The sequence below is a fragment of the Mandrillus leucophaeus genome, unplaced genomic scaffold (assembly GCF_000951045.1).
Source record: "Mandrillus leucophaeus isolate KB7577 unplaced genomic scaffold, Mleu.le_1.0 Scaffold18, whole genome shotgun sequence".
Taxonomy (NCBI): Eukaryota; Metazoa; Chordata; class Mammalia; order Primates; family Cercopithecidae; genus Mandrillus; species Mandrillus leucophaeus.
In genome coordinates, this window is record NW_012101809.1 from 1,262,691 (window position 1) to 1,274,794 (window position 12,104).

The window sequence follows — 12,104 nt, forward strand, 5'->3', positions numbered from 1 at the left end:
GATGACTGCTACACCTCAGCCCAGGGCTGCACTGCCACCCTGGGTAACTTCGCCAAAGCCACATTTGATGCCATCTCTAAGACCTACAGCTACCTGACCCCTGACCTCTGGAAGGAGACTGTATTTACCAAGTCTCCCTATCAGGAAATCACTGACCACCTTGTCAAGACCCACACCAGAGTCTCCGTGCAGTGGACCCAGGCTCCAGCTGTGGCTACAACATAGGGTTTTTATACAAGAAAAATAAAGTGAATGAAACCTGAAAAAAAAAAAGTTAGCTGGACATGGTGGGTATGCCTATACTCCCAGCTACTCCAGAGGCTGAAGTTGGGGGATCACTTGAGTCCAGGAGATGGAGGCTTCAGTGAGCTATTACCTTGCCACTCCTCTCCAGTCTGGGTGACAGAGCAAGCCCTGTCTCAAAAACCAAACAAAACTACAAAGTTCTGGCTTCTCCCACAGCCTGCAAGCCTTCTTTTTTGTTTCTTCCCTCATAAACACTGATGGCTCTGCTTTGCTGGCACGTAAGCATGCATTTTTTCCTAATCTTTGGATAATACAACACCGCCCAGGAGTGGCACTCAAGACTGAATCTTGAAGAAGAGTAGAAGTTTGCCAAACATGAGCAGGTAATAATTCCCAGAAAAGGATACAAAAGTAAGATATAAAAACTCATCCGTATTGAAAAATCAAAAGACTCCATGAAAGACTGTTAGAAATAAGAAACGAATTCAGTAAAAGTTGCAGGATACCAAATCAACATGCAAAAATCAGTAGCATTTATATGCACCATCAGCAAACAATCTGAAAAAGAAATCAAGAAAGCAATCTCATTTACAATAGCTACCAAAGAATATAAACTATGTAGGAATCAATTTAACCAAAGAAGTGAAAGATCTATAAAAGGAAAACTAAAAAACTGATGAAAGCAATTAAAGAGGACACACACACAAAAAGGAAACATATTCCATGCTTATGGATTAGAATAATTAGGCGGGAAGATCACAAGGTCAGGAGATCGAGACCATCCTGACTAACACGGTGAAACCCCGTCTCTACTAAAAATACAAAAAAAATTAGCCAGGCATGGTGGTGGGCGCCTGTAGTCCCAGCTACTCGGGAGGCTGAGGCAGGAGAATGGCGTGAAGCTGGGAGGCGGAGCTTGCAGTGAGCCGAGATCGCGCCGCTGCCCTCCAGCCTCCAGCCTGGGCAACAGAGGGAGAGTCCGTCTCAAAAAAAAAAAAAAAAAAAGACAACATTACCTAAAGCAATTTACAGATCAATCCAATCCCTATCAAAATACAAATGGCATTCTCTACAGCAAGGATCCCCAACCCCCGGGCTATGGAACAGTACCCATCTGTAGCCTGTTAGGAACCAGGATGCACAGCAGGAGGTGAGCGGTGGCCAAGTGAGAATAACCGCCTGAGCTCACTTCCTATCAGATCAGTGGTGGTGCCAGATTCTTACAGAGGCTGGAACCCTGTTGTGAACTGCCCATGCAAGGGTTCTAGGGCGCTGAGCACCTTACAAGAATCTGATGCCTGATGATCTGAGGTGGAACAGTTTCATCCCCAAACCATCCTCCATCCCTACATTCAGCTCTCTGTTTCTAATGTAAATGTCATGTACGATAGTTTGTTGTTTTGTTTTGTTTTTGTTTTTGTTTGAGACGGAGTCTAGCTCTGTTGCCCAGCCTGGAGTGCAGTGGCGCTATCTCGGCTCACTGCAAGCTCCGCCTCCCGGCTTCGCGCCATTCTCCTGCCTCAGCCTCCAGAGGAGATGGGACTACAGGTGCCCGCCACCACGCCCGGCTAATTTTGTTTTTGTATTTTTAGTGGAAACGGGGTTTCACCGTGTTAGCCAGGATGGTCTTGATCTTCTTGACCTCGTGACCTGCCCGCCTCGGCCTCCCAAAGTGCTGGCATTGCAGGCGTGAATCACCGCCCCCGGCCACGATAGTGACATCAGAACTGTTTTGTAAAGCGAAGTGGGATAGATGTGGCACACACCAGCCACGGTTTCCACCGTCCCCAGAGCGTGAAGAGGCAGAGCCACTGCTCTCAAGGTTAATGACAACTCAGTAAAGCACTGCTCTTATTTTTTGCAGTCTTCAATTTGAGAAAGGCGAGAAATAATATTTTCAATAAATATGGTTCATACCATTAAAAAAAAAAAAAATCCCCCCAAGTCCATGGAAAAATTGTCTTCCACAAAAGCGGTCCCAGGTGCCAAAAAGGTTAGGGACTGCTGCTCCAAAGAAATAGAAATAGAAAAAAAATCCTAAAATCTATATGGAACCACAAGAGACCCCAAAGAGCCAAAGCAATCCTGAGCAAAAAGCACAAAGCTGAAGGCATGATGCTACCCAACCTAAAAATCTACTACAAAACTATAGTAACCCAATCAGTATGGTACTGACATAAAAATAGACACATAGACCAATGGAACAGAATAGAAAACTCACATATAAATACATGCATTTACAACCAACTCATTCTAGTCAGTACCGAAAGTACAAAGGTGCCAAGAACATACAATGAGGAAAGGACAATCTCTTCAATAAATGATTCTTGAAGAACTGGATAGCCCTAAACTGAAGAATGAAACTCAACTCTCTCTCTCACCATATACAAAAATCACATCAAAATGGATTAAAGTCTTAAATTAAGACCTCAAACTACGAAGCTACCAGAAGAAAACACTGGGGAAATGTTCCAAGACATTGATCTGGGCAAAAATTTTTTTGTATACGACTTCAAAAGTACAGGCAACAAAAGCAAAAATAGACTAATAGGATTATATCAAACTAAAAAGCTCTGCACAGCAAAGGAAACAATCAACAAAGTGAAGAGACAACCCACAGAATGGAAGAAAATATTTGCAAACTATCCATCTGATAAGGGATTAATAACCAGAATAAATAAAACAAGGAGCTCAAACAACTCAATAGCAAAAAAAACCCCACAAATAATCCTATCTTAAAATGGGCAAAGCCATATGTGGTGGTGCTTGCCTGTAGTCCCAGCTACTCAGGAGGCTGAAGCAGGCGGTGTTTTTTTTTGGGGGGGGGCGGGGGTGGGGGAATGGAATCTCACTCTATCACCCAGGTTGGAGTGCAGTGGTGCAATCTCAGCTCACTGCAACCTCCACCTCCGGGATCCAAGTGATTCTCCTGCCTCAGCCTCCCAAGTAGCTGGGATTACAGTGCTCACCATCATGCCCGGCTAATATTTTGTATTTTTAGTAGAGATAGGGTTTCACTATGTTGGCCAGGCTGGCCTTGAACTCCTGACCTCAGATGGTCCACCTACTCAGCCTCCCAAAGTGCTGGGATTACAAGCCTCAGTCACTAAGCCCAGCCCCAGGAAGACTGTTTGAGTCCAGTTTGATTCCAGCATGCACAACATAATGAGAACTCATGTCTTAAAAAAAAAAAAGGAGGCGGGGCAAAAGATCAAAATAGACATTTCTCAAGACATACAAATGGCCAACAGCTATAAGAAAAAATGCTCAACATCACTAATCATCAGAGAAACGCAAATCAAAACCACAACAAGGTATCACCTCATCCCACTTAAAATTTCCTATCAAGAAGACAGGAATTCACAGATGCTGGCAAGGATGCAGAGAAAGAGGAACTCTTATACACAGTTGGTGGGAATGTAAATTAGCACAGCCACTATGGAAAATTGTATGGAGTTTCCTCCAAAAACTAAAAATAGAACTACAATATGATCCAGCAAATTCCACTATTGGGTATGTGTCCAAAAGAAAGGAAATCAATATTATCAAAGAGATATATGCACTCTTATGTTTATTGCAGCACTACTCACAATAGCTAAAATATGGAATCAACCTAAGTGCCCATCAGTGGAGGAATGGGTAAAGAAAATGTGGTATATATACACAATGGAATATTATTCAGCCATAAAAGGAATGAAATTCTGTCATTCTCAGCAACATGGATGAAACTGGAGGTCATTGTGTTAACTGAACTAAGCCAAGCACAGAAAAGACAAATATTACATGTTCTAACTCACATATGGGAGCTAAAAAAGTGGATCTCATGGAGATGGAGGTAGATTGGTGGTTACCAGAGGCCAGGAAAGGTAGTGGGGATGTGAGGATGAAGAGTTTGATTAGTGGACACAACTACAGAAGACATAAGACCTATGATAGATCAGAAGAGTGATTATAGCTAATGTTAATCTATTGTACATTTCAAAATAGGTAGAAGAGAATAATTCAAATAATGTTCCTAGCATAAAGACAAAATAAATATTAAGGTGATGGATATCCCAATAACTCTGATTTAATATTTATACATTATATACATGTATTAAATTATCACACGTACTCTGAAAATACATACATTTATTACATATCAGTATAAAAACCTCATCCATGAAATTCGGTATTATCTTTGCAACTTTCCTGTAAATCTCAATCTATTCTACAAAAGTTTATGAAAACTCATCCATGGGAATTTAAGGTGGCTAAAGATAGCTGAACACAGTGTAACAGGAAATAAAAACTTTTAAAAAATAGATCAATATGGCCAGGCACAGTGGCTCATGCCTGTAATCCCAGCACTTTGGGAGGCCGAGGTGGGTGGATCATTTGAGGTCAGGAGTTCGAGACCAGCCTGGACAACGTGGTGAAACCCCATCTCTACTGAAAATACAAAAATTAGCCTGGCGTGGTGGTAGGCACCTGTAATCTCAGCTACCCGGGAGGCTGAGGCAGGAGAATCGCTTGAACCTGGGAGACAGAGGTTGCCATGAGCTGATATTGCACCAGTGCACTCCAGTCCAGGCAACAGAGCGAGACTTCGTCTAAAAAAACAAAAAAAGATCAATACATGCATGGAAAAGGAAAAGGGTTGGAAGGGGTAAGACTGATTCTACGTTGAGATGGTAGAGTTACAGTTTAATTCCTCTTTTTTTATTTTCTATAATGGGAGAAAATAATATACATATTACAACTTCTAAAAAGATGTTTAAATAGGGCCTTATGTTAGGCATGGTGGTTCATGCCTACAATCCCAGCACTCTGGCTGTGGTAAGAGAATCACTTGAGGCCAGTTCAAGACCAGCCTGGACAACATAGTGAGACTCCATCTGTATAAAAAGTAATTAGCAAAGCATGGTGGAGCATGCTGGTAGTCCTAGCTATTCAGGAGGCTGAGGTGGGAGGATCAGTTGAGCCCAAGAGGTCAAGACTGTAGTGAGCTATTATCACACCACCACACTCCAGCCCGGGTGACAACAGAGACCCTGTCTATAAACAAACGAAAAAACATAAGGGACTTGTATGTGTAATGAAAGTCTAGTTTTTTCAAACAGGCCATGATACATCACTATAGGGTTCTAAGCAGGAGTAATAGGGCCAGTTTATATTTTTAAGACTGCTCTGGCAGCAGTGTGGAGGGTGGTATGGAGGGACAGTTAAGATGAGAAGAGCCCACAGCAACAGTCCAGAAGAACAGAGGATAAATGACCATCTGGAACAGAGGGGAAACGACAGAAACAGAAGTAAGAAACTCTTTGGGATATGTAATTGGGGACCTCAGACACCTTCTCAGCTGCTAATGTTGTGTTCTGGGTAAGGCTGCCTATCTTTCAACCTAGACTGGTCAGTCAGTATGTCCCATTGTCTGATGTCTTTAGTGTGAAAAGAAGTCGATTAGGTCCCTAAGATCCCCCCCGATCCACACACACAGTAGGAAGGCATTTTATAAAATCCTTTATTTTATAAGTGGCAATCCTCAACTCCCCACCCAACACATAAACACACATACCCATCTAGTCTTTGTTTTCATCACATTTCCAAAACTGGCCACATGTCAATCTGACTCACACAGAAAATAAACAAGAAGGGCCCATCACATATGCCAAGTTATCAATACTCCTTTCACCATTTCTGCTCAATCTAGAAGACTCAGCTTGGAATTATTTTAACATTTTATGTTGTTTGCAATATTATGGAAAAGTAAGTTACCAACATTCACAAGGTGATAAGCTGCAAAGAACAAGTTTGTTTTCCTTTTTAAATTTAGAATCTTGTTTACAACACATTAGCATCATTAACAGAAAAAACAGCCATTTACATAGTAACTCAAAAACCAGCCACTTAAGAAAATAATGTAGTAATCAACCACTACCAGAGAAAATAGGTCCTCTCATTTTATTTTACTGGTAAGCCCAGCTGTTTTCTGAACTTTGTGAGAGTCTCTGTCCTGAATATGGTAAAGCATTCAAGTAAAAGGTAGGGAGTTATAAGTGTGAGATTCTGAGGGATTCTGCCTCAAAGAAGGTTCAGGAATAGCCACAGTCCTCCAGTTTACTCTAACGTTGAGATGTTCCTGGGATGACCAGCATAGTTTCCTTTTGAGGAGTTTTCACAATTCATCAGCCTCAGGATTCAGGTTTTGTAAGACATTCTTCCACATTAAAAAAAAAGACTCTGTCCCATAAAAATAAGTTTCTCATCGCTTCTCCAGCTTCTTGTACTTGGCTTCTGTGAGGGATGAGGGAGAGTTACATCTTTTAAAACTGGCTCTTACAAAGACAGTTTTTAGTTAGCATTTCCAGTCAAGTTAAAAAAAATACGTATTATATTGCTAAAAATCTATTAGCTTCTATCTCATCATCTGTCCAAATATACAGATCACTGATCTGTAAAACTTGGAATAAGAATTCAAGCACAGACACTCAGAATCGAGAGCCTAACACAGGTTCACGAAGTCCTAACCCTGTCAATAGCACCTGCTTAGACAGCTCCATCAGGATGGGGCAGATCTGTCACTTGACCTATCGGGAGCCTTACTAAAAAACTGCCTCTCTCAGCACTGTCCCAGGTGCCCTCTGGAACCAGACTGGAACCCTCAGGAAGTATAAATGTACGTTTCCTCTTTTATGTTCTTATCCTTACACCTTACTCCAGGAAAGCAATTTTGAAAGATACAGAGATTTAAAAGGCCATCAAATAAGCCTCTTACTGTGACATCCCATTTTTCTATTAAAACCATGAAAGCACCTGGTTTCACAATTTTAACAGAAAAAGGGACTCTGTCACAAATGGTTACTGTGAACCAAGATACCTTCTACATGGTAAGGTTACCCCTGCCTTGTACACAGTAAGGTTCACAGTAATCATTGGCTAAATGTAACTGTAGAAAATAAAACTGATTGTTAATCACCACCCATATCAAATCCCAGCCTACTACAAACTACTCTCTTGAAGTAGTCAGCCCTTGTTAAATGATGAAAATAAAATAATCTATAAATGTTATCTAGGACAAAAACAAACTCAGGCCAGATGTGATGGCTCAGGCCTGTCATTCCAGCTACTTGAGAGGCTGAGGTGGGAAGACTGCTTGAGGCCATGAGTTTGAGACCAGCCCGGGCAACACAGCAAGGCCTTGTTTCAAGAACAAATTTTTTAAAGTAGCTGGATGCGAAGGTGCACACCTGTAGTCCCAGCTACTCAGGAGGCTGAGGCAGGAGGATCACTAGAGCCCAGGAGTTCAAGGCTACAGTGAGCTATGATCACGCCACTGCACCCTAGCCTGGGTGACACAGCAAGGCCTCATCTCTTATAAAAACAAAACAAAACAAGACAATAACAAAAAAACAAAAAAACACTAAATTCTTTACTTTTAACCATGTATGTAAGAGCCAGAGCCAGTTAGTAAGCCACAAGCACTAAAAGTACCAGTTTCTTCCTCAAAGGAAAAGTGATCTTTCAAGAAAATCCTCAACTGACTATTTGTTTAAGACATATTTATCTACATTATTAAAGGTGCTTCTGCCTTCTCAACTATAAATAAGAACTTGAGCTTTGTAAGCAAACAGACCTGCTTAGAAATATGACTCTTACATGTACTGGCTTTGTGTCCTTAAGCAACTACTCATCCCCTTAAACCAGTTTCCTTGCCTACAAAATAGGGATAAAAATCATGTACTTAAGCCGGACGTGGTGGCTCATGCCTGTAATCCCAGCACTTTGGGAGGCTGAGGCAGGTGTATCACGAGGTCAGGAGTTCAAGACCAGCCTGGCCAACATGGTGAAACCCCGTCTCTACTAAAAATACAAAAAACAAAACAAAACAAAAATCATGTACTCACCTCACAGATTATTGGGAAGATAAAACACACAATACAGGCCAGGTCGAGGTAGGCAGATCACCTGAGCTTGGGAGATCGAGACCAGCCTGACAACATGGAGAAACCCCGTCTCTACTAAAAATACAAAATTAGCCGGGCATGGTGGCGCGCCTGTAATCCCAGCTACTCGGCAGGGCTGAGGCAGGAGAATCGCTTGAACCCAGGAGGTGGAGGTTGCGGTAAGCCGAGATCGCACCATTGCACTCCAGCTTCGGTAACAAGAATGAAACCCGTCTCAAAAAAAACAAAACAAAAAATAAACATAATACATGTAAAGCACTAAGAACAGTGCCTGATATATCATTAAGTAATCAGGAAATGTTGTTTTTATTAATATAATAATAAATTACTAAGGTTTTGTGAAGATTAATAGATCACTGTAGGCACACCATAAATGTTAACTATTACGTTTACTAAGGACATGCTGGCAAGAGGCACTCTTTATTATATCAAAACAAAAATAAAAACGGTTACCCAGTTTTTTTGAATATGCATCCAACTTGTAAGCTGCCTGCTCAAGAGCTGCTACCTGCTCTTCAATGACATTGATCTGATCCAGATAAGGCTGTAGTCCAGCATCTTTAAAAACAAAGAAAAAACTCATGTTTATATGGTTTTATCAACAAGGAATATAGGAAAAGAGTGGAAAAGTAATAATGCTAGTGTCTCTCCAGCTATGCTAAGACAGATTAGGTGGAATGACATGATTCTGACCACTAGCAGGGCAGGTGCTTTAGAAGACAGTAGCTAGTTGATCAGCCTCAACTGTGGCCCAGACTTAGTGTCTCTCATCTACTAATTTTCCATTCTTTTCAATTTCTTGCTCCTCGAGCAATCTTTCCATTACTGATTCTGTTTCTTGGGTACTCCCATACCAAGAAAGAGTACCCTAGAGACAAGGGAACACAAAAATAATAAATCAATGGAAAAAATATATTCGATTACTCTAAATTAGTGTTTTCCATTATAGAGTTTTTGGTTTTCTGCTTATAGAGTAATCCTTTATGGATTTGCAAATCAGTTCATTAGAATCTGGCCACCCCTCCTTCGCCCCCTCCCTTCCAGGAATAAACTGATAAAATCAAGATCTAGAAGCAAAAATAACCATACCAACAAAACATGCTAATCCTCAGAATGGAAGAGACTCATCTTAAATTTGGAATTCATTTTAGAAAACAAGCTCCCACGAGACAAGGATGTCATGTTCCCTCCTCTTCTCCATGGCCCCAAGCATAAAAGAACATTAAATACAAACATGTTTAATTAAAAATATTATTACTTACATTTCTGGTTTAAGTCCTTTAAATTCCTACTAATGTTTATAGCAATATCTTTCATTTCAAGATACTTCAAGCTGGTGAGTTTATTCATATTTTCCAGGAGCTTATAGTCTTCACTGGTGGCTTGAAAATTAAACAGATGTAATGCCTTTAAGATTTGTCTTAGATCATTAGAATGTGGGAGTATAGGCTAAGTGGTAGTTCAAGGCAGGACCAAGGAAGTGTCGATGGAGTGGGCCACTTTTGATCTATGATATTTATAACTCAGCCTATGTACTCTGAAAGTCTCAGTAGAAATTCAGGCAACAATCAGAAAATTATTTAAACCAAACAAGATCCAGAAGGTTCAGGATCATGGTTACAAAGGGAAATAATAAACTCATGTCCTAAGAAAAGGGAGGTAAAATAGTCTTGGTACTTCTACAGCATGAAAACATTTAACATACATACATATAATATACATACTATCAGGCCAGGCGCGGTGGCTCATGCCTGTAATCCCAGCACTTTGGGAGGCCAAGGTGGGTGACCACGAGGTCAGGAGTTCAAGGCCAACCTGGCCAAGATAGTGAAACCCCATCTCTACTAAAAATACAAAAAATTAGCCAGGCGTGGTGGCAGGCACCTGTAATCTCAGCTACTCAGAAGGCTGGGGCAGAGAATTGCTTGAATCCAGGAGGCGACGGTTGCAGTGAGCCAAGATCGCACCACTGCACTCCAGCCTGGGTAAGAGAGTGAGACTCCATCTCAAAAAAAACAAAACAAAAAAAAAAATGTGTGTGTATATATATATATGTATACACACAAACACACACACACACACACATACACACAATCAGCTAGGACCTCACTACTTCTTAGTTAACTCATTTATTACCATGTATAATTCTATATTGCATTTTATGCAGTGACATTTCCAAACCATCTGTCTACTTCTCATATCCTCAGTTCTTTCCCTATCCCCATTCAAAGCAAATGGCCTCTACTCTAACTTTCCCAAAGGCCAAGTCTATTAACATAAGCTGCTTCAACCTCTCTGCCTTACTTCTTTTGTTTTTTGTTTTTCTCTCTGCCTTACTTCTAAACTTCTCTGGATCTTAATATCTTCCCAAGAGGCAGAAGTGTTCCTATTCTTGCCAAGACAACCCCCTCCTCTTGTGGCCTTGATCCCGAACACTTCTACTTCTTCAGGGCCTCTCTTCAATCATCTCCTTTCACTTGCACTTCCAAATTCTCCCTCTCTCCTGGCACCTTCCTCTCTATATAGCAATATATTCAGATTTCCTCCAGCTCAAAAGCACTCTTTCTATTCTGCTACACCTATATCATTTGCTCAGTAAAGCAAAGGAGCTTCACTGCTAAACAATTTGAAAAAGTAGCTGACACTCACTACATCCTCTTCCTTAACATTTACTTGCATATACCCTTGCAGTCTGGTCTTTGGCCCTACCATCCCGAGATTACATGTTCCAAGGTCATCAGTGCCCTGCTAACCACCAAATCTATGGCATTTGCTCAGTTCTTATCCTCTTAAACCTCTCATTGTCTTGGACATTACTGATCTCTTTCTCTTTGAGAAATGCTCATTTCTTTTGGCTGCTATAGCATTGTACTATACCGATTTTCTAATCTCTAACTGCTCTTCTTAGATTTCTATGCCAGATCCTTTCTTATCAGACCCCCTTAACTATCAGCGCTCAACTTTTTCTCAGCTGTAACACGTAACTGATGTTTATGTGGGTAGCACATACCTATGGGTATTCCCAGGATTATGCTAGAAACTAGCATAGTTTAAGAGGAAATATCAATTTACTCTTAAATTCAATAAAGCATGTGTGCAAGTAATAACAATCATAGGAAAAGAACAATTTGCTTAAAATTGATTATATAATAAATCATTTGGAAACCTAGGTACGTTAAGTGTTATTAAAAACAAATTAAGTGCACCATATACACATTCCCTGACATTTTAGCCTAGGCTCTCTTACCTACTTCTAAGCTCTTCCTTGGCAATCTCATCCTGCACAGCCTCCAATCGGACCACTATGAAAGTGACTCTGAAATCTGTTTCTTGTGCTCTGATCAGTCTCTGAGCTCTGGAATCCAATGTATAAGTCACCTGAGTTCCCTAGTTACATCAACAAGCAGTCAACCCAAAACTGAAAATATTTTCACACTAAACATGGTTCCTCTTTCCAGCTATTTTGGCTGATGGCACCACCCAGGCTTAAAACCTCAGATACATTTTGGTCTGCTTCCATCCCTCAGTATCTACTTAATCAAGTCCTATACAGTCCACTTCTGTAATGTTCTTGCACCCATGCTCTCCTTTCCATTCCTTTTACCACCACTCTGCCTCAGATCGTCATTACTTTTCTTTTATTATTATTAGATTACTTGGAGCATGTAACCTCTGGATGGTAGGGGACAAGACAAGACTACAAGGATGGGCCGGGCGCAGTGGCTCACGCCTGTAATCCCAGCACTTTGGAAGGCCGAGGCGGGCGGATCACAAGGTCAGGAGATCGAGACCACAGTGAAACCCCGTCTCTACTAAAAATACAAAAAATTAGCCGGGCGCGGTGGCGGGCGCCTGTAGTCCCAGCTACTCAGGAGGCTAAGGCAGGAGAATGGCGTGAACCCAGGAGGCGGA

The 12,104-nt window shown here is 41.2% G+C and overlaps 1 protein-coding gene across 6 annotated transcripts in view; it reads right to left on the reverse strand.

Moving 5' to 3' along the window:
* Positions 1-5,731: 5,731 nt before the first annotated feature.
* Positions 5,732-12,104, reverse strand: part of BLOC1S2 (biogenesis of lysosomal organelles complex-1, subunit 2) — a 9,774-nt gene continuing 3,401 nt past the window's right edge. For 3 of the 6 annotated variants that reach the window (XM_011977388.1, XM_011977390.1, XM_011977391.1), the window contains exons 3-5: positions 9,455-9,574; positions 8,646-8,750; positions 5,732-6,522 (exon numbers count right to left, since the gene is read on the reverse strand). In XM_011977388.1, the coding sequence (XP_011832778.1) occupies positions 6,491-6,522; positions 8,646-8,750; positions 9,455-9,574 (257 nt within the window). In that variant the 3' untranslated portion in view covers positions 5,732-6,490. Of the gene's footprint in view, positions 6,523-8,142; positions 8,751-9,454; positions 9,575-11,439; positions 11,548-12,104 lie in introns of those variants that run through there. The other 3 variants (XM_011977392.1, XM_011977389.1, XM_011977387.1) reach the window with 3 other exon arrangements.